Source organism: Hermetia illucens, chromosome 3 (genome assembly GCF_905115235.1).
Source record: "Hermetia illucens chromosome 3, iHerIll2.2.curated.20191125, whole genome shotgun sequence".
NCBI classification, from domain to species: Eukaryota; Metazoa; Arthropoda; class Insecta; order Diptera; family Stratiomyidae; genus Hermetia; species Hermetia illucens.
Window position 1 is genome coordinate 71388645 of NC_051851.1, and position 24147 is coordinate 71412791.

Here is a 24147-nt window from a genome sequence, read left to right on the forward strand (position 1 = left end):
GTCAAAATCATTATTTTCTACATGTTGCCCTGTTGGGAAATTGGCCGACTTGCGAGTTGTTTTTATAGTCATTTTTCCAATTAGCTCATAGGTTGCTTGTTGCACATACTTAACTCGCATCACATACGTATAGAATATGCTAAGAGAATTGTGATAAATCATATTCAGGTTCCATTGAAATTTCATTTGTTTAGGATTAAAAATGCTATCGCGAAAAAGTAAGGATAAAAGTTTAAAAGAAGGAGTTGTGGGCAGATACGTGAAGAAGAATACGCCGTCTGAGATTCCAGGTAAGTTGATCGATTCCTTACTAAGCCTCCTAGACAGCAGTTAAGGGTAACTTCAGAGATTTCCCAGGATATGGATTCCAGCCCACTTTTCGGACAAGTCTTTGTTTGCTCTATGTTCTCAGGCAGTTCCAGTATTTTTGCCAATGAGTGAATTTGGGTGGTGGACGTTGTTAGGTGAAACCCAATATTACTATCATTATTACTCCCCTGCACACTGGCGGGTTAGAAGTTACTAACAATAATGCTCTCCGTTTGTGTAATATTAGAAAAGTTTATAGAAAGGAAAACGACTAGTTGAACAATCTTGAATCATTGAAGTTACCATTCTGAAGAAACATGATCGAGGTCACGAACGGTAATGCTGTCAGCTTGCAGGACATCGGCCCTTTCAAAAATGATAATAAAACACCTTTTCCCAAAATGTTACAAAGATCCAACCTATATAGATTAAATTCTTAGATAACGACATCAGTTAGTGAATTATTGGGGAACGTAGAAAACAAGCGGAGTCCAATGTGTCACGCAGACTTGGAGCTTTTGAGTAAAAAGGAGGTTACTTTCTATGTGCTACTCCCATATAGCAACACAGAAAGAACATCAACACAGAAGAGCCTCAACTTGAGGTTGGTGTTGAAATAAATGCACTTACAGAAACAAACGCCGATCTAGCGCTGTTAATGCATTGAGCGACATCCAATTCGGTGCCACCATCCGCAGGAATGACGCTTCCTAGATATACAAATTGATCGACAGCTTCCATGCTCTACCCCTTAATGCAGATAGGGGGAGTGCAATGACCTGGTCAGGCTGAGAAATTTGGTTTTGTTGATGTATATCTTCAGTCCGACTCTTAATACAGGCGACACAAAGTAAGGAGAACCACGGGGCCTGGTGGGATAAGGACCTAGAATCCCGCCTAAGCGAAAAAATTAAAGCGGTGAGAGCTTTCAAACGAACTCCAAACTACAGGAATTTCCTCAAGACCAAACAGGCCACTAAACGGTGAAAGGAGGAAATCAGGAGGGCAAAAAGGAACTTTTGCGATAACTTATGGGAAGAAATGTTGAACCAGACCGACAACAAAAAGTTCTGACTAAAAATCAGGGAACTCAAAAACTTTCAGGTAGAGTCCATATAACTTACATCATGGGGTAAAGGGAAGAAACAAGAATTTCTTACAGATAACCATGGCAATAATCTATACCTCTAGATACAACACCATATGCCACCTATTGCCATGGATAATCTCAACAAAGTTCTTGCTAAACACAAGAGAGAGTCCGCTCCAGTTAATGATTTGATGAAAGTTACTTTACTCTTATGTAAACTGGCTGAATGAAGAAACCAAATTACACTTTCTGAGCGCGGTTAATGGAGCTTGGAGAGCCCTCCAACCACCACAGGAATGGAGGACAGTCAACATTATTCCAATACCTGAAAACCACATTGATCTGAACAACACCATGAACTTCAGACCTATCTCCCTAAGGAACATCTTCCCCAACAGGAAAAGGAAAGACTGTTCTTCCTAGAAACAAACAAGTCGGGAAACCGGAAGCTTCAGATGCGAAAGGTTTTTATATATTTCTTAGTATGTAGCACGTAATATATGCATATATTATGTGAGAGTATCCACTTTCAGATGAGATTGACATTCATAGTCTTGGATTTGCAAAGAAGCAACAACTTTGATGTATTGTAACTTTGTTAGTTATAGTGCGATTTCCACCAAACTGGTAACTGGAAAGTTCATTCTCTATATTATAGCCTACATTAATGCACAATTGCGTGGTACTAGGATGAACCTAAGGGGGGCTTTGCAGCCAATTACTAAAAATTATAGTAATATACTATTATTAACTTTTTGAATAGATGGCGGAGCACCATATAATGGCAGCCTCCTGTTTTTTTCAGATTTTTCGGTTGTGTAGTTTCTAAGAATGGCTCCCTTAAAGAAATCATCACTTTCAAACCCCCGGCCTCCCCACCTTTCTAAAGAATGTCAAAATTAAGACCGGCTTCGGAAAGTACTAATGGAGACCTTTCATTTGATACCCCACAGGACTACATTTCTTGAGAAAAAAAATGTACACTCCCCTTATGTATGGGGACCCCTCCTTAAATTGGACGTAAAAAGATGTAACTCACTGGATGCGTGAGCATTCACAGTTTCCACCTTTCTACCAAGTTTGGCGTTAATCGCTATAACCGTTTCCGAGAAAAATGCGTGTGACGGACAGACAGACAGTGAACCGATATTAATAATGTTTCGTTTTACACAAAACCTTAAAAACGTGCTTGCGGAGCATTGCTGTGCCTACAGAAAAAGGAAATCAACCATGACGAATTTAAACGACCTGTTGCTGAAAATGTCAGTAGCCAAGAGTAACAGAAATTGCTGGGTAGTTAAAATCCAAAATGAGATAACCAAGCTCAGGAGCAGGGGTTTTGCCGTATATAGAACTGATGCGGCAACATCGGGTGTGGCCTCAAATTGTGCGGTAGTCTCTGACTATCCTCGAGTGAAATCTGGCTACAAGCTGCAAGTAATAACGGTCCTCTCCGCTGAGCTGAATGGGATAAAGATAGCCGCGCAAATGGCAAAGGAAAATCAAAAAAGAAGGTTTCAATAATCACAAACTCACAGAAAGCCTGTACTCTTCTGGGGAAGCAAGATGTCAGACATCAATTGTCTGGGAAATAGTTAATGCAACAGCGAATGCTAACTTCGAGGAGATAAAAATACTGTGGTGCCCAGCTAAAAGTGAAATTATATTGAACAAGATGGCGCACTCATCAGCAAAGGCAACCCTAATCAGCCGAAGAATCGTGGTTCCATCCTTTGCAGCTAAGGATATGCGATGGGTGATGCAAAATAAAATTAAGAAGGACTGGCAAGATGAAAACCAGGCAACGTCCAGATTAAAAGACAATGATTTCGCGACAATCTTTCCGGAACTGCCCATTAGAATACCAGCTTTCATCTCAACAAATAGTGTAGCAACTGTAAAAACTTTTACTCAAACCATGTCTACAGAAAACCTTTCCTTCGGAAGATTAGCAACATCAACACTGACAATTGTCTAAAGTGTGGCGTGCAGGAAACAATAGACCACTTTTTTTTTTGAATGCAGGAGGCACTCCCTAAGAATTTTTTTAAAAGAAGGAAACCAACTATTGATCAGTTTTTTAAAATAATCAAGCTTTACAACTATACGTCTAGTCTCACGTTGTATTTCATATTTCTTTCACTTTGATTTTTGTGAGAAAATGTGAATATCGCAAGCCATAAGGTATTACCTATCTCAAAGCCTCCTAGTTCATTTCACCTATCCCATATATCCCCTCTTTCATGTGCCTGGTTAAGATCAATGCGAATGAATAGTACAAACTAGCACATACTGGTTTCAAATAAAACAATTCACTTAACTCTGAGTCTTATTATCACAAAAACTAATATACGCTGACATAATAACAAAACGTGAAGTGGTAGATAATACAAAGTCTATAACAAGTAATATACAACATAACCTAATCCCAAACATTTGAAAACAGTGTCTGTGTCTAATCTTGCAACTTGTTCCCTGCCTGTTCGGGCAGCTCCGACACAATTGTGCTTGTCACAAAACGTATTGAAACATATGTGGGTTATCTAACCTACAAAGATTCTGGCAACACAGGGCCCAATGCCCAAAATGTTAGTGATAGCTGGCACACATAGGCCGAAGGCCTAGCCAATTCTCGCCTCCACGTACGATCATCGTAGGCCAGACCAGAGAACTTAGCTCTCTTTGTTAGCGTAAACAAGATAACAAGAAGAATTAATATCGGTGACAAGATGGGGGCGGGACCCCGCTTTGAACGTCAATTTATCAGTTTCTCCGGAATGTCCCCCCTGCATACCAGATACACTCCCTGTTCATGCTGTCGAAAGTCTTGTGGAAATCGATGAAGAGCAGGCGGAGTGAATGTCAAAGTTGTCAATGAGGAAGCGGAAATCAGGGTATTGACCATTCGTCCGCAAGATAGCTCCCGCATTATCGAGTAATAGCTGGATCATATGAATGGTCGATGATGAGCTCGGAAGTTCGCAATTTTCCAAATCTACGAGAAATAGCGGACACAATACGCGAGCCAAGGCAAGCGACCATCGGATGGTGGTCCCTTTCTAAGTCGATGTGAGCATCTCTTTTGTGACGCTGTCAGGGTAATATCAGTTCCGCTTCATTTGCTTTTTTCCCTCATTTGGAGTCCAAAAGAATTCCAGTTAGTCCATTTCTATTCCTATTCTTGTTCTTCATTAATTTTTTCCTTATTTACTTGTCATATTTTGAGGTTTTGTATAAAACAAAATCTTATTAAAATCGGTTTTACACGCATTTTTCTCGGAAACAGTTGTAGCGATTGACACCAAATTTAGTGGAAAGGCAAGAACTGTGAACGCTCACGCATACAGCGAATTCTATCACTCTACGTCGAATTTAGGGGGGGGGGGGTTCCCCATACATGCAAAATGGGAATGTATATTTTTTTCAGCAAATATAGTCATATGAGAAAGAAGCTTCTTGTCTAAAATAACTCCCAGATATTTCAGCGTGGATTTATTTGGATTTACTGAAAGTCCATACATGAAGCACCAACTGTCAATCAAATCTAGGGCGCGTTGTGTATTTCTACACACCGTTTTGAGATCTCGACCAAAAACTAGCACAGCCACATCATCCGCATAAGCTTGAGCGTGTATTTTGCCGTTGACATAGTAGTGAGTCGATTAACACGCTCCACAAAAGCCGCAATAACAGCTTTCCTTGAGGACAACTCTTCGTTGCTTTCGTTGCTAGGTAGCGATTAAGACCCACTTCAGCACACAGCATCTCTGCGTTAGCATAACGTAGATGCACTTAGTTAAACTTTCATCAACACCATGCTCTCTATGCAGCGGCATCAGAAAGCTTTTAAAAATTCGCATAGTCAAAACCCCCTTCAATGTCACTCCCATCGCGTACTTGCCTTTTGGACTTTCCACGTTGATAAGGATGTTGGTTTTCATTTAGTGGGTGCGACCTTATCGCCTTCTTGCGAATGTGACGTTCAACTATCTTCTCTAGACATTTCAGTGAAAATGATGTTAAGCTGATTTGATTGAAGTTATTTCGATTTAAATAGTCAACTTTCCCAGGCTTAGGTAAATACTATCTTAACTTTCTGCCAAGAAGAAGGCACGTAGTTCAGAACAACACATCCCCGAAAATTATTTCTTAGAAGTTGCTCTAATTGCTCTATAGCCTCCTTTAGCATCGCTAGATATAATAGATGTCATCCATGCCAGGTGCTTTGAAGTGCTAAAAGAATAGTTTAACAGCTCTCGCCGTGTCCCAATTCCCTTGCAACACTTTCGTGTTGAAAAGTTTGCAGAAACCGCGGATTCTCGTTCTCCCACTTCTGACAATTGTTCTCCCGGCTTGGTATGCTTCCAAGAGAGTCTGTTCAGATCCAACATTGGAATTCGTGAAAGTTGACTCTGTATAGCCTGGAAGTCTTCCTTTATGTATGTTCTAAAGGAGTCTTGTTTCGAGCATTTTATAAGCCTCTTATATTCACGCTGTGAGTTTCAGAAGTTTAATAAGTCGTCACTCTTATTGCCTTTGTAACTACGATCTAGAAGTCATCTGGTTGATGTCTTGAGTCTTTGCAGTTCTCGGTTCCCCAATGGAACCGTTTTACCGTGTTATCCTCGGAAAATAGGACAAGCCTCTTCAAAGCACTCTAAAAGGGTACAATTCAGAGTTTTCAATTGATAGTCAGCTAGGAAGCACCACATTGTCGCTAAGACGTTCATTGAACATTGTCCAACCCGTCTTCCTAGGATTCTGTGTTTGTATTGCAGACTGTTCGCCTGTAATAGTCAGACTAAATTCTAAGTAACGGTGACCTGAGATTGAGATTTCGCCTAGCACTCGCCAGTCTCTAATCAACTCTAACAACTTTGAAGTGCAAATTATTAGATCAATTACTTTACTTCTTCTTGGCCCCATGAACGTAGGAAGTACACATGCGGTCATCAGACCAATTGAAGTAATAAAATCAAACAGCTTCTCTCCTCTAGGATAAAATTTGCTACTGCCCTAACAAATATGCTGAGCGTTCACATCATAACCTATTAAAAGTTCAAGGCCACTGACTCTGCATACACTACCAGATCCCTTAGTTCTTGCATCGGCGACGGACATAAAGAAGCATAGGGTAAGTAAGCAGAGGCAGCTAGGACGTTTCTCCTGTCACCATTAACCTGGTGTTGTAAGTTGAATGCAACAAGGTCCTGGGAACAGAATTGCCTCAGCATGGTTGCATCTACCAATTTCAACATCATAACATAGGCCCTCGGTCTCGAACATCTCTCATTGAAGAAGATCCAAGCCCCCTTGACTGATCCAATACCACAGATTTTGTTAAAACGAACCCATGGCTTTTGAATCAGAAATATATAAGGATAGTTCTGCAACTTTGCCAGCCTTGCTGCCAGTAGATAGGAAGAGGTTTTGGGATGCTGCAGGTTAATTTGACTAACTCTTATATTTCTAGACATGATAGTAGTCTAATACGAGAACCGCCGCTATCTAAAGAGTATACTGCGTTCAGTGTGAATCTCACCTTGGTTATCAGCTTGTTCTCATCTTCCGCCGAAAGTTTCGTTTTCCTCCGTTTGATTTCTCCGTATGTTGCCACACTTAGTGGTGTAGCAACACCCATGTCCTTATTCCCAGGAAACTTCGCTTTCTTTCGCAGTGCCTTCCATTTTCGTTGCCTGGGCTGCATGGATCTGTTTCCACATACCGGAATTAGACCAGTTGTGTCCACTTCGCCAGCTTCTGGTTCAGGTTCTAACAAGCAAATCTGTAGTCCCGTCTCCTCTGCACTGAAGTTTCCTTCCTTCTTCCTGTTCCGTTTTTTGGAAGAGTTAGGCAACACTGTCATCGACAGGCCGGCCGTAGTCAAGGGAGTTGCTGTATTACGTTTCTAGCTGACTGCTCCTTAGACACCGGATAGAGGTTTTCCACTGAAGTGGAGAACCTGTCTTCATCAAATTTATCCGTTTGGGAATATGAATGTGGTGAGGCTATGAACTGATTTCTCGAAGTCGGTGAAGTGTAGTAATAAAATACCATAGGCTCCTCCACCACAGCAAGGTGGTGTCCGAGGGGGAGGGAAATCAAATTAACTGAATGAAACAGTACCCTTATGTGATAACGCGATAATGGAGTTGTCTTTTATTCCGCATCCTGAAAGAGATAAGGCCCGATAATCGGGTCCAACCAAAATCCACATCAAACTGAGTTTCTATTACTTCCTAGTGATATAATTTCAGTTTTATAATATCTAATTTGTTTCACAAAGAATTAATTATAGTGAGCCCTTTCAATGGCTACTGATAAACCTCGCATTCATGTGTGGAATGACTTTTGCTGCACCATACTACCCGACTTTTTACGTTGGGAGATTTCTGCTAAAGTGGGTTCCCAATTTCTTAAACAAATGTATGTAATCTAAACATGACATAATTCTATTCTCTCCCACCAGTGAGATTTGAACCGCGACCTTCCGCTACGACAGCACAGCCTTCTAACAACTTGAGCCATTCGGACAAATTTTAATCTATTCTTCCCTTCTTATGTTCATAATCGGCCTTGGGACATTGAAATTTATTTTGTTCATTTACATTTTTTTATAATGTTTATTAGTATTCATAATGCCTTCCTTCCATGGCTTAACAGGGGTTGTCTCTTTCAAGGTAACGGATGCTTCTTACTTTATTACTATTTTATTTACTATATGACATTACTCAAATCACTAAATTGAGAGGAATGTTGTTTCGAATTTCAGTTATAAATGTTTGGTCATCCGATGACAGCAAAAATAAAGGCAAAAATCGGCGTAATAGCCAGCAACTGAACACACAGAAAACTGAACAGATTGGAACTAAAGAGAAATTTGGTAATACTAAAATCAGCACAAAAGCGAACACGCTGAGCCAAATTCGTAAATACACGCCTAACCTATCTGTCCAGAGCCTAACACAACGCCATGAACGCCTTCCAGGCAACATATACAGTCCTGAGTCTGGATCCAGTAGTGGACACAATCATAAATTCCAAAACATGCCATCTACATCAGATGCTGCCGACATCTTCCCCTCACGACGTCCTTCGTCACAATCGACAATGTCGATACCTACAAACGCCTCAATGATGGGCGGCAATAATAACATAAATAGTAATAGTAACTACGTAAATATAGAACAAATCGATCGAATGCGACATCAATCCGAACAATTATACAGCAACTCATATCATCCATCCGTCGAGAATTTCAATCGCAGTCATTCGATCAATCAAAACCACCCGCATACGTATGAAATTAATACAGGCGGTGCCTACGGTGCTGAACAGTACGGAGCGCATTATAGTAATGCAGCTGCAGCAAAAAAGACTGGACGAAATCCATCACCGATGTCTTCGACGACATCGTCACTGGGACATTCACAGCAAACGATTATGGTGAGAAGCGACTTTGTAACGAGGTGGTACGAATCGGATTCAGTTTCAATACTTACAGCAATCATCCAGTGGTTACAGTTCAGAAGTATCGCCTATTTATGAAAACCAGTCCCAGATTTCTGCCCAACTCGCTGCAAGTGGTCGATCCGAATCTCCCATTTACTGTAATACCAGTTCGAATCATTTATCTGCTGCATATCAAAACAATGATCGGTAAGTACATATTACTTAGAAATAAAGATAGACTTGAAAAATATTTTAAATTTGCACAGTTACGGATCTCACAGTTCACACCAGTCTGTATACTCAAACATGCCAACAGAGAATCCCACAAGAAGTTATCAGCATCTGGGTCAAAATGTAGCACTGATGCCTGCAAAAATTCCCCTGTATCAACCGCTGAGGAACTACGAAGCGGTCGGAATGACCTTTGGTGAACATCTTGTTCACAACGCCCGCCATCAAGTTATACCTCATGGTAAAATTACTGAAATAATATTGGTTGATCTAGCATGTTATAAGTTGCATAATTGACAGTGCCTTCTCAGCAATCAATGGACGAGGAACTTCCGTTGCCACCTGGCTGGGCAGCTTACTACACTTTGCGTGGACGGAAGTATTACATTGATCATAATGCTCAAACCACGCATTGGTCCCATCCCCTGGAACGGGAAGGTTTGCCAATTGGTTGGCAGAAAATCGTTTCACCACAACATGGAATTTATTACTATAAGTAAGCTTACGCTTAATGACTGGGTGATGAATTGGCTTTAACACAAAATACTTGTTTGCTTCACAGTTATATTAACCGACAATCACAAAGGAATCATCCCTGCTTAACATCATGTTACCTCTACACTTCAACGGAACCACCGAATGCGATTCTCCCAGAACCACAGCCACCTCAATATAGTCCTCATAGTGCACTAGTTCCTGCTAATCCATATTTATTGGAAAAGATACCAGAGTGGCTTATTGTATATTTCCACGGTAAGTGTTTTTTCTTTGATATCAGTTACATGTCCACCCCGCTTTGATTTGCGCCGATGACGGTATACAAACGTATATGATCAGTGTTAGCAAATATTCATCGCACCTTATATTTTTCAACAAATGCTTTAACATACTCTTTCCGCAACACTTATGGAATCAAATAAGCCAATTCCCAACCTAAAAGTAGAATCATAATGCTCGATAACGTTTGAAGTTGATACAAGATTTCCTGCGGAGCAATATCAACATAATTTATTAACGCAGATCATATTTATGGAAATAACTGCTAATTGATTGAAAAGGCAATGAGGTATGAATAAACTGAGGAATTTCAGGGAAGGTAGATGGGAATAGCTATTACACAGTTTAGTCAAACATTTCGGAGATTGGCTTTTAAAAACCGCCAACTTGCAGTGGCAACTTGTAGGACATGTACATAGTTTACTTCTTCTTCTTTTTCTTCAGGCTTTGTCCCGTTCACAAGCGAGGTCGGCTCGTCGTGATCGGTTTCGCCATTTAGCTCTATCGAATGCCTGATCTGAGTGCAATTTCGAGACTTTTAAATCCCCATCCAGAGTATCAAGCCACCGCTGTTTGGCCGGCATTTTGGTCGTTTACCATCGACTTCGATGTTCAGACCAATCTTGGCGAGTGAATTCTAGTTAGCACGAATTACATATACCATCGAAGACGCCTCTCTCGCACTTTTTCCACGATCGGTGCAATCCCTTAACGATCGCGTATTCCTCATTTCGGATGTGATAAAACCGTGTCACGCCACTAGTCCAACGCAACATCTTCGTCCCCATTATCGCAATACACCGTTCATTGTCTTTTATAGTTGGCCAACACTCAGAACCATAGAGGGCGACAGGACCGACGACATTGCACTAAATTTTAGATTTCAGACGTTCGTTGATACGTCGATCACAAAGAACACCATTGTGGAACGCCACTTCATCCAGATTGCGTTAATCCGTCAAGCAATTTCATAACGCAGCTCTCCATTGGCTGATAGCGTTGATCCGAGATATTTAAATCGCTCAGTTTTGGGCAGATCACTGCCGCTGACAGTGATGCCTGTTTCATGGGGATCGCTCATCAAAAATTCAGTTTTGTTTAGATTCAATCTAAGACCGTGTTGCATGAGGCGATCATTCCATTTTTGGATAAGTTGCTCGAGATAGAAAAACATCATCTGCATAAAGCAGTTTGTAGGGCGCTGGACGTTGGATATCCCGTGCGACGGTCTCCATAACAAGAACAAAGAGGAGTGGTGAGAAGGCGCTTCCTTGATGAACACCAACAGAGACACGAAGCGGTTTTGATACACCCATCATACTTCGAACTTTACTTTTCGGTTCGTGGTAGAGCAATTGAACCCAGCGCACGATTTCTTCTGCCACTAAATGTTGTCGTAAAGCATACCAGATGAGATCGTGTGGCACACGGTCAAAAGCTTTCTCTAGATCCTGAAATGCAAAGTAAAAAGGGCGATGTTTCTCACGGTGTTACTCCATGAGTAACCACGCAGCGTGTATTGCGTCAGTAGTTCCGCAGTTTTGGACAAATCTGGCTTGATGCACGGTCATTTCAACGATTTCGCGAATACGGTTATTAAGAATGCATTCAAAAATCTTCATGGTATGAGAAAGTAACCGGATCGGACGGTAATTTGAACATTCTGCTGGACTACCTTTTTTATCCATATTGGTACTTTCTTGCCAATCAGATGGTGTTCTTCCTTCCTGAATAACCCGATTAAAGAATTCACTGAGCCACAGTGTTGGGTCCCACCTCTTCGCTTTCCAGAGCTCAGATACAATGTAGTCAGGCCCTGTGGCTTTCCCCGATTTTATTCGTTTTATTGCCTCCTCGACTTCAGTTGCGCTGAAAGGTGGAGGAGGAGTGTCCAGTTTATCGTAAAGATTTTTGTAATGGTTCGCTCGGGTGACAGCGACTGCTTTCTTTGCTTCCCGGTTGGCATTCTTATAAATTTGCCAATTGGCCGGTGTTTTATCGTTGAGAAATTTGTGGTAGAGGCGTTTCTTTTCACGGACCTTCATTTCAGTTTCATCATTCCAAAACCAAGTATCTCGGCTGATATACCGCTTACTCGGCTTGGTGACCCTGAGGGTTGCAGAGGCCGTTTTGTGAATCGTGTCTTTCATTTGGTTCCGGGACGGCAATCAATGGCCGATGTTGAGATGCGATGGTCTCATAGGGAACGGCTTTGCCATCAGTGACAGTGGCAAAATGTCGGTGTTAAGACGAGAATATAATCGATTTGCGTTCCCACTATAAAATGTAGGAAGATGGGACAATCGTTTGATGAACCATGTTTTCATAAGTACAAGGTCATGGCTGTTCGCAAAATTGATTATACGCCATCTTCATTACGCGCTCCGAACCCCTTTCCCCCATGGCACCTGTTATCGTCTGCCTTTTCACCCACATGACCTTTAAGGTCGCTGGCAATGATAATATAATCGTCAGCAGGCACGTGACAAGTCAGGTCTGTGGTGCGTACACGGTGAAGAAGTTAATAGTGCGATCAGCTGATATAATAGTGAGCTTCATCAGCCAATCATCAAATCGTTCGACTTCTTTAATGGCATCACGGAAACCATCTGAGATGGCAATGCTAACAACATATTGAGTGTGTCGGCTACCAAAATAGAGAAGTTTTTAGCCATTTTTACCGCGTTCGCGTTCAATGTCGTAGCTTTTGGCACGAGACCATCCGGTTTCTTGCAAAGCGCAGATATCAATGGACCTTTTCGAAAGGGCTCTTGCAAGTTTCTCGGCCTTTCCAGTTAGGGGACTAACATTTAGCGTGCAGACACGTATCGTTTTGTTCGGACTAACTTGTTTGCGCCTTGACGCCGTCCATGCGTCAAGAACCCTTGCCCATTTCTCGACAGGACCGGGGCCCGTCCTATCGCGTCGACTGAAGTGGACGCCCTAGTATTTATTCGAGGCTTGTAACTCAATGCGATCATCATGTTTGTAACGAAATTGTATGCATTTTCTTGGTCGGCCTGTTACGGAACCTGTCACTAAAAGAGATCAGGTAGGATTTAGTATAGTGAAATAACTCCAACTATACTTTATTTATCTCTTTTCCTGATCTCAGCATTTTATTTTTGTTTTACTGAGGATAGTATAAAGTACGTTGCCTCAAACCCTCCTCCTTTACCTGGGCTTGGGACTAGCATACCATGTTAATAGCATGGTGGAGTTCATGTGCATAGTTTACTTGCTCTTTCTATTTCGTAGCCAATACCTAAATGGAAATGGCGTATTGAAACAATAGAAATTTGAGAGGTCGAACTTGTTCGTGTTTATATTTATAATGGAGCAAAAAGCGGCTGTTAAATTTTAAGTATGAGAAAAAGTGGCGGAAAGAAAGCGTCTTTCACATACCTGGGCAGAAGGTGCAGTGAGTAGGAGCTTCGAGAAATTTTGTAGATAGCTTTAACACGAACTTAAGATTTTTAAAAAAGCGTTGTCATGCCTAAAAATCTTCATATTGTCAGTATAATCCATTAAAGAAATGCCGAACAACGTCATAGGGAGATCGTGAAAATGGAGATAAAATTAGAAACTAAAACGTTTTTCGACTGTCGGCTTCATCAAGAATATCCAACCTTGGGAAAAAATCTCTGGACCTTCTATGTACAAGAAGGTGCAGTAGCGCTCGCTGAATCGAAGATATTGTTCCCAACTCTGAAAATTGTCTTATAGGTTCGGCCTTCTTGAAGACGTTGAATCAATTCAAAGGAATATGAAGACGATTCTTGATTCTTAGAAAGATTCTTTCGAAGGAGCTCGAGAAAACTTTCCAAAGGCAGCATGATCTTTATATTAATATTATAGAAGGAAAATTCACAAAAAAATGAGCAACCAGCCTATTATCGTCACATGCTGCAACGAGATAAAATTTCAAAAGAATTTGAAGTCAAAAGCGGAGCATGCTAGCGTTTTCACATCGATATCGGTGCCGTCTCAACATCAACATCTAGTTGAGACCGTTCCGGGCCAATTTTCTGTTTGCTCTTATTAGGAGTAGCACACCGAGAGTAACTATACTGTTACTCGAAAACTCTAAACTTCCATCAAGTCAAGTCTACATCGTGGTACTCTGGAAGTGTGGCAAGGAATAGGCCACGCATTGAGAAAACGCGACAACTTCATTTGGAGTATGCCATGTATGTGTGTGTGTATGAGGTGCGATAGAGGCAATGCCTCTGGGCACTCGGAACCTAGTGGTCCATTGTGTCCGTTTCCCCCATCTACTGAAATATTCCAAATTCGTTCGTGTATCACAGGATTTCCGCTACTGAACGTGATGTTACCCACTGTAGTTGGAGCAAGGGAAAAGCCCATTTCTCGTTTTTATTCAAGAGATAGACTCCTGCTCCAGAACCATGTTCTATTTTTGAGCCATCGGTCTAGAAAATATCAGTATATCCTGCCACACACTCTTCTAGTTCATTCTAGTTTTCTCTACGTTTCAAGATAAATTCATATCTTCTACCAAACAGATGTACGGAGATCCGAGAATCAGAAGGCATTGTCTTCCGATAACTCTTACAATGCTCTGTGCCCCCCATGTCCATTGTGTCCCCATAAATCTAATCGAAAATACTACTACAACGTCCATTAATATATTCAAAAAGGACATAATCCTTTTTATTGCTCTTAGTGCTGCACCAAGCTTCATTTTGTCCTGGTCCTTCAATTTCTTCGTGTGTGGTTCGATCTGCTTGTCATCCTTCTTCTTTGAAGTGCTTTGAAGTATTTAAAAGACAGTGTAGTGGCTCTCGCTTTGTCATTGGTAACCACCGTTCTCGCAGTGTCCGCAGTTCCCCTTGCAGCACTTTCGTGTTGAAAGGTATGCGGGCTATTGTACTTCCAAGAAAGCCTGTAGAGACTCAACTCTGGAGCTCGTGAAAGTTCCATCCGATTTTCTAAGAGATTCCAAGTGGGTCGACTAATTGTTTTTAAGGACTCTGCACAGCCTGGAAGTCTCTATTTCTCCTTCAACTTCCTCATAATATAGTCTAAAGGAGTCTCTCTTCGATTGTTTTGCGAGCCTCTTCTATTCACGCTGTGAGTTCCGGAAGTTTAACAAACAAAAATAGTTGCTTCGAACAATTTTGACATCAGGACGCAGGTGCTCGATCTCGAGGATCTTTTATCGAAGAAGCCTCTAGTCCCCTTTACTGATCCAATACCATAGATTTCGTTTAAAAGAACCCATAGTTCTTGTATCAGAAATAAGAAGTCAGAAAGAAGTAAGAAAAGTCCTGCAACTTTGCCAGCCTTCTTGTCAATAGATAGGAAGAGGTTTTGGCATGCTGCGGGTTAATTTGTCAAGTATTTATGTCTGTAGACATAAGCATAGTCTAATGTGAAAGCCGACGCTAACTGAAAAGTCTGTTGTGCCCAATGTGGACCACATCGATGTAGACACTGGATGCAGGCTTTGCTCTGAAGTCTAGACCATGTCTTGTGAGGTCTACAATATCCATGCCTTGGCCGCGACCAGATTCCTCAAAGTCGCGGGTGGATTGGAAGTTTGCAACTTCGGAGAATTACAATCCATTGCTTCCATCTTCATGTGTTTTCCACATTATTAGTGTACTAGTAAACTACTATAAGCACAATGACAAGGTGGTGAATAGGATCCAGGATAACCGACAAATGGGTCGCCCCAGAGTAACGTAGCGCAGAATAGTAAAAGAAGAATATACCACAATGCAGTTTATAACAATCATATTTGTATAGTCACTACGTTCTTCTAGGTTTAATCACAGATTCTGGCAGCATGACGGCCTGTGGACTTAGATGTAAAGAACAAACAATTGCCAGGAAATTAAATTTGTGTGTTATATGGGAGGGCGGAGTAGCCGTAAGAGCAGGAAGACACATTTTGCACCATTATATAGTGCGTTTCATAACTATAGGACCAAGTGTGATTTGACTGGGTTAACCTCTCGTTGCAATCTAAGCTATATTACATTTTCTGTTCTTGAAGGATCTTTTAATATCCTTGTGAACATTGCTAAATAGAATTGTATGGATAAAACAACAGTTCAAAATGCGGTTTCTCACATTAACAGCGAGCATTGGGAGAACTGAATCTAGTTTTCGCAATGCCTCCTGATATTCGGACCCCCATATCTCTGTTTGGCAAAAGATATGAAGTTATTCTGTAACGTAGAGAAAACTGGGACGAACCTTCGGAAAATATTCAACGGGTTTTCAGGTTGAAGTGTATGCGATCCTAAGGACAGCAACGTGGGTGATTGACGAGCGGTTGAAGGGCAAGCACATCGCAATCTGCAATCTATTTTTTCTTGTATGAATCAATGTATTTTCGGAAGGATTCTTCGCGATATTTTTTCGGACTTCTTGCGCTTCATAATCTTCATCCTCAATATATGCAGTGTCGAAAGGACTTTACATAATTTGGTGGCGTTTTGTAAATTTGTCGGCAAAATAAAGAGAAGCATCTTTCTATTTTTAGTTTTCCTTGCCAAGCCTACGACTACAAGAAGTTTTATGGCTAGACCCCAGAATGTTTTATCCAATAAAGTTGTCGCTCGAAACAATGCGAGGGAAAATTGTTTCTCTTTGGTCCCGGGGGAAGCGAAGAATCTGAGGGAATTCGCAGCCCTTTCTCTACATGAAAAGTAAGCAGTTTACCTAATGTCGTTTCGCTTAGATATCGTTTGACTCGTTTCTGGCTTAGGTCGATACCATAATGACCTCTAATCGCTCAATGCGAGTTAAAAACGGGATTGAATCTATAGATCTACAATCAACTGCACTTTAAGTCAATTCGAGTGAAGGAATTTTCCTTCAAATCTCTAATAAACTAACTTCATTACAAAAATATAAATTTTATTACAGTATGTGTGCTGCTATAGTGCTCAATTTCTTGTAATTATAGCTCAGGTTAAACAACTAAATATCTAATATCTTTTTCCAGCTGATCCATCTAAAGATCACATCTTAAAATTCAACATGTTCGGACTGCAAAAGCTTGAATGTTTCGACGCCATGTTTTTGAAACTCTACAAGCAAGAACTCTTCAGCATTGTCGGCGCCTACGAGATGTATCGACGAGCGCTAACAATTGAAATAAATCGACGCATTGAACAAAGCCGCTTACAGCAACAACACCAACAACAACAGCAGCAACAGCAACAATTGGGCCCTTAGTAAATAAAGTCACACAAAGCGAAAAGATATTTTTTAAGGGAACATTTGAACATTGTGATTTTCAAAAGAGGAATAACGGTATCCTAGTATTTCATTTAGATATAAATATCGTTCTCGCATAGTAATTATCATTTTTTACATCAAACATATACACATATATCGTCAGTATCATGAATATCTATATTTAGCCCAGTAAGCGAACAACAACCTTCTTGACGAATTTCCTAATTAAATTAAAATTGCGAAAATCAATTTTTAGACAAACGATCGTGTGCCTTACGAGATACGAACTTACATTGGTGATTTATTGATAATACGTTGATTAACTCGTGCGTGCATAACAGACATCGCGCTAACATTTATGCAAAAAGAAAGACGACTGTGTTATTTTATTATATTAAAATATATTTTTTATGGTAAATTCACATATTATAATACGCTAGACATCGTAAAAGTGAAAACATCCACACGCTTGCTCTCTCACTCTCGCCCAATGATACTTTGTTATATTTGATTTCATTTGATGATTTTTTTTAAACGAAACATTTCAATTATTTATGAAAAGGGTTTATGATTAAAAATTCGGTATGCCCCTGTTCAGATATTGATTGGTTTGTGCCTGGAGTCAACACATTTGTGAGATGCTTGAAATGAGTAAAATTATTTTGATTCGCAAAAATAAAATTATATCAAATGAGTTGATTTCCTTATTTGTTCTCAGGAAGTTGTTTCTTATTTTCCATTTACTAGTCCATTCTGGATGTGGCTTCACAAGCTATCAATCTTAAATATTCTATCCTTGTATGAAGAGATTCGAAGTGGGGGTAAGGGGTACTATTTGTACTGAACTGTAGAGAAAGAGTTTCATTTCTCCCAAAATATACCTTCCGGCCGGAAAGATCTCAAAATTTATACCTTTCCTAACTTCATTTCCGTCGTTAAAACGGGGCATCAGTTAATTGGGACGAATACTTGGAGGTCAGAAATAAAGTAAACGCTAGTAATAATTTCCTTAGATAACAAATGAAAAACATTTTATATTGCTTCCAATTCTTTCTATACTTCGGCTCGATGAAACAGGAGAGGTGTTGAATACGAAAAGTGGCTGAAAAGCATATGTATCAAAACGTTTGGTCAAATTGTCAATTTCCAACCTTCCATCCACAATAGAGCGCTCTAAAATTTTAAACGAAGTTCTGACTGAAATCCTGGGTCTGAACCTATGTATAGGATAAACTTTACGCGGCGCGCAACATTGGAAACTAACGGCGGCTATTATTAACACACTGCACACTGCAATTATGTTATCTACCACCTGGTTATAATCATTTATCTTTCAACAGTCCTCGGCTTAGATGTCGCTAGGCAAATCCAGTGTGCCGTTTACTAATGGTTGCTTCTCTCTAAAAATCCTGTTATTGGCGCTTTCTTTGTGATACTCAGGTGCTAGAGAAAACTCCATTCCATTTTAAATTCATTTCTGCAAGCATCAAAAGTGTTAATTATAGCTGCTAGTAAAACAGTAGCCTGCATTCTTAGCCTGAAAAATTCACATTCACTGTAGCGAGCACTGAGTAATATTTAATAATGATATTGTAAACTCTGGTTGATTTCTACAACCAGTTCATCATGGTCTTCCGGCATCTCTTGGTTCAAGCCAATTTATTGGCTATAATTGGGTAAATACTGTCTTGCAGTATTTGAAGCGGAAGCTCCATCTTATAGCACTTGGACTTCCCATTTACTTATTTTTTTTGTTCCACGATTGTTAAAAAAACAACCAGGGTTAGTACAACATCAATGAGTTTGAATTAGTATTCTTTCTGTGGGCAACATCTTGCTCCTGCTGCTTTAGAACTTAGAACACTAACTCTGTGGAGTATAGGGCATTCACACAGTCTATTTATTTTTTTCTTGCATTTTCAGTGAGACTGTACTTCAGTTTCATTATTATTATACTTACTTAATGTTGTGCGGATGATAAGTCCCCCAGCAGCAAGACAAACATAAGACGAACGCAAATAGCCATGATGACTGGGGCTCGAACCCAGGGCAGTCAGATCGAGGAGCTAGTGCTCTACTCTCTCAGCCATCGCGCCGTCAGAAACCTTAGAACTTGCAGATGGATAACTACAGTTTCGGGGGTTTTTGGTGGAGGAAAAAAGGTTTTGTGGAAAACAAAATCTTATTAAAGTCGGTTCACTGTCTGTCCGTCTGTGGAGGTATGGTGAATTCGGTATGGGACGGTGTGGTATCAAATAAAAGGTCTCGACTAGTGCTTTTCGAAGCAAATGTTAGTTTTGACGTTTATGGCAAAGGGTAGGAGTGGGGTAGTGCGAACACGTGCAAAAACACCCGCTGTGTTTTCTCAAGATGAAACTAGCAGTTTATTTCTTCTCTGCTGTCGATTTTTGTAGAGTGAGCAATGCGTATAATAGGATGAGCACCGCCCATAGTTATCGACTCTTCCCACGTACAATCAATTTGCACCTCTTCATTCCAAAGTATCCCGGTTGATAAACCGCTTATCAGACTGACTGACCCCGAGGGTGGTATTTTTTTTAATTTGATCTGCATATTGATTAAACGGTGGCTTGATTCATAAGACAACAATCAACGAACAATGTTGAGTTGCGCCACGGTGTCGCAGTATCAGATGCGAATGTGATGTTAGATTGATGCTGCATGGCACGTACCAGTGATCGGAAAAGAATTTTGGGCAGAACTGGGACTGCGAGATTTTAATCCCGATTAAGACGAATTGCAATACGCAATTCTGTGCATCAACGGAGGCTTCCAATGTAAAGAATCTCTTCTTTGAACAACTATAATAAATGCAGTCCAGAGATTCCCTCATGTTCAAGAAGAACACTAGCACCATTTGTGATTTTGTGAATTTGCTAGTCCATAATATCCGTAATTAAATGGTTATTAGTTAAATAAAGGGCAAGCATCTGGAAAAGGAAAGCAATCCTTTGAAGAAAAAATTTCGTTAACCAAATTTTTCAATTTAAACTGCGAAAGATTTTCCATGAATTACAGCAGCGGCCAAAAGTATGGAAAGATTTTTGAAAGAAGATAATGTAAAATATTTTTTGCTTGATTATGCGGCGCCTTTCCTGGTTACCTGAAATGCGCTTTAGCCAACGAGAAACAAACGCTGATAGCGCGATAGGGAAAGAACGGAAATCATCAGAGTTACATGTTCATCCCTATGAAGCCTTCGGAAAGAAATATTAGAATTTTTGTTTGCGGATTTTATTGTACCTGCATGTGTAGTTCGGGGAGAGCATCTTAGCATGGCATGCTAGATATATTTGCTGGGACAACTGCGACACCTTATCCGTTTTATCTATAGCCGTTCCAGTAAATTCGGTATTCCACCGCAATTGTTGCTCTAGGTCGCTTATATGGTGATATATCGATGTACATATATCCGACGATTCTGGTTGTTACTATGCGTATGAGTCACTTACGAAAGTAAGATCTAGGGCAGAACCCAGCTAGTGATGGTTAAGCAAGAGAAAACTTCGAGTAAAATTCATTTGCTTCACACACTCAGGCTTTGAAGTCGCCAGCAATAATCTTGGGGTTACGCTCTTTGGCGTATTTTGCTAGTCTGATCAGCTTGTTGTAATACTTGTTGCAATGCTTAGCGCCTGCCTAACTCTTGCCAAAAGGTTAAGGTTGCTTTCATACCACAGCCTAACAAAATGATTCAAATACAAAATAGCTTAACATCATTTTCTCTGAAATGTCTGGAGAAACTGATTCGAGTATCACATTCGCAGGAAAGCACTTAGATTGTATTCTATGAGTGAAAATCAACATACTTGCCAATGTGTAAAATCATGTCAGCTTGCTTTCCATTCCTTGGTTTCCAAGATAGAGGACGATATTGAAGAGGCGCTCCAAAAACTTTTGACACTAACGTTGGTGTTGATCGTTAGAAGCAAAAATGGGTTGCCCTAAAGAGGTATGATATCGTCACTTCTGTGGAATATTTTGATTGACTTATTGCTATATGAACTGCAAAATATGCCAATATATACCTAAGCCTCGAAACGGTGTGCAGAAATATACAACACGTCTCTAATTTGATCTACTCTTGAAGCTTCAGGCATGGACTTCCAGTAAATTAAAATAAAATCACTGCTATCATTCACAAGAAGGAGGAAACTAAACAGTGCAAGGAAATAACCATGCAATATCTTGGATAAGAAGCTACTTTGGAGCAAATATGTAAATGTAAAGATGAAATAAGTTCTCATTGTGGTCTATCCTGGCGAACCTTTGTATCAGCATTGAGACTCAGGTTTCATATGTTTCTCTCCTGTTCACTCCTTCAGAGAATAGGGAACGCACACAGTCAGACTATACTTCAGTTTCATTTTCATCCCACTTAAGGGGTCATATCTGTTGAAATTTTTTTTCTTCGCTTTATTGGCTTAAAACGCTTAATCCCTAGATTCATAATCAATAGTGATCTTTGATAAAAAATAACTTAGAAGTATTTTTAAAATTAGTTTAAGTAACTCCTAAGAAAAAAAATCGCATTTAAGTCGGAAATCAGTCACTTCTCAATATGGCAAGAGACTGGACGCAATATCACAGCACCCAAAGAAAAACTGTAAAAACAAAACATGGTTGTGGAAGGGCAATTGTATGATGCTGGGATAGCAGAGTTGAAAAAATTTCTATGAACCAAATAATTATGATTACGAAAAGTTTTAGCATTTTTAAACTTGAAATGCGTTTTTCTCGAAACCACGTTTTCGCGAGCAGTAGAACTCGAAAAGTTTTCATCTGATCGACATGAAACTTTAATTGCAACTTCTTCATTTGATTATCTAGTGAAATACACATGGTTTTAGCAATTGGTGAAGAGAATTTTTTTCGTCCAAAAAGCGATTTAATATAAAATATAAGTCCCGCCATTTTGCGCAAAAATATCTACAATGATAATCGTGTGTATGTCACTTATGTAGTTCATGAAAAAAATGTTATTATGTTTTTAGAAGGTGATTCAAGGGTGCGCTCGTAGCCGCGGAAAACTTCCAAATAATCTTGTTTTGCTTATACATATTGATTCTATGCAGCACACTTGCACCCTATGCACAAAAACAGTCCCAAAATAGCAACTTCCATTGTGGGTATTACGTCTCATCGATATTTTGGCCTATTTTGTACATTTTTGGGTCCATAAAGCCCAAACAGGTCGATTTTGGATTCATCTGTTCAAATAACTTTTTCCTAGTCCAGTTTTCAGATCTTCTTGGCGACACAAGCTAAAGTTTTTTATGCCTCTTAGTCAAATGTAGCCTTTGTATTCGTTTGCGCGCATGACTGATTTCTCTAAGGGCCGTAGCTGTGGGATACTCACGTTGTAGCATGTAGCATAGTTTTCGTTATACTTCTCGAGGATATTCCGCCTCGTCTGAACAATTGAACCCTAGGCAGTGCGTCTGCCCCTTTCCGACAAGATCAGCTTCCGTTCACTACAAGCTCGTGGAAGGCTTAATTGTGATTTTTTTATATCTATAAGAATGGCCTGCTCATAGCTCTTCTACTCATTTCTCTACTTCAAAGTTTATCTTTTTCAACGTTGAGTACTCTGCAAACGATTATGATGTAATTGAAATTATTTAATCTTACTCCACTTTTCACTGTTGGTAGAACGCGAAAAAATGGGTAAACACAAATTTACTTCACTTTACCACTAGACAAATTGACAGAACATATATAATAAAGGTTGCCATATCATTAGTACTTTTCATCATCATCGGCGCAACAACCGGTATCCGGTCTAGGCCTGCCTTAATAAGGAACTCCAGACATTCCGGTTTTGCGTCGAGGTCCACCAATTCGATATCCCTAAAAGCTGTCTGGCGTCCTGACCTACGCCATCGCTCCATCTTAGGCAGGGTCTGCCTCTTTTCTCTACCATAGATACTGCCCTTATAGACTTTCTGGGCTGGATCATCTTCATCGATACGGATTAAGTGACGCGCCCACCATAACCTATTGAGCCAGATTTTATCCACAACCGGACGGTCATGGTATCGCTCATAGATTTCGTCGTTCTGTAGGCTACGGAATCGTCCATCCATTGGTGGTCAAAGCGTAGTATAGGTCCCAGGGCCAAACGTGGATTGGTACCCACGATGGAGCATAAAACCTGGGAAATGCCTGCTGAACCAACACCAACAGCTCTACTACCAAACCCTATCTCCACCTCCACGTGGTGACCGTTGGGAGCTCTTTCGAAACGAAAAGCTGCAGACGGAGAAGGATGAATGCAAGACTCCCGCGCCTAAAAACGGGACAAACTGTACCAACTGGTCCTCCAGGTTGGAGGTTGCGTAGGGCTGACAACCCTACACGGAAAACCAATGTTACGGAGCCACGAAAGGAGCTTCGGACAGGATGGACTTTAGTACTTTTACAATGGGAAAAATATTCATGTCAATAAGCAGTTATATAATTCTGTTCCACATTGCACCACATTCCATTCTTAGTCTGATGGGTTAAGGTAGGACAAAAGCGTTTTCACTGCAAAGAACTGTGTCTGGGTATTACCCGAGCCATGAGCAGGACATCCAGCGCAGCTTTTAAAAAAATGAATTGCAGGGTATATTGAGGTCTTCTACCTCAAAAACGGAATAAAGTTCCGGAGTAGGGGTTTGTATAAAGACGAGAACAGTCTAGGTACCTGATGACACTCGCGTAGAGGGAAACGAAATCTCAAATATCTTAGCAAAATACAGTTCAATCTTTCACATGCTGGGACCAGAACCATCAACTCAACTACTGAGGGTAAGCTTCTTATAAGGACAAGTGGCAGACACTAAATACTGCTGAACACCCCAGCTTTTCTTGTCAGAACCAAACAAGCATAGTGAAAAGTTTCTCTTGTTGAAAACCACGAAAATATGTAGAAATTTTGTGGGCATTCTGAGTACCCATAACTCAGTAATTCACTATGTTCAGAATAGGAATATTACAAGATAATACGTGTCCGCCCTGTAACAAGCATGCGCATTTTACGGAACACTTCCTATGTAAGTGTCGCGCCT

General features: G+C 40.4%; 1 protein-coding gene across 1 annotated transcript; it reads left to right on the plus strand.

The window, feature by feature from the left end:
- The first annotated feature begins 8 nt into the window (after positions 1 to 8).
- LOC119652898 (scaffold protein salvador) lies at positions 9 to 17768 on the plus strand. Its single transcript, XM_038057271.1, has 7 exons — positions 9 to 290; positions 8172 to 8845; positions 8904 to 9058; positions 9118 to 9323; positions 9383 to 9578; positions 9645 to 9835; positions 16839 to 17768. The coding sequence occupies exons 1-7, from the start codon at positions 203 to 205 to the stop codon at positions 17069 to 17071; spliced, it is 1743 nt and encodes a 580-aa protein (XP_037913199.1). The 5' UTR covers positions 9 to 202; the 3' UTR covers positions 17072 to 17768.
- The last annotated feature ends 6379 nt before the right edge of the window (positions 17769 to 24147 follow it).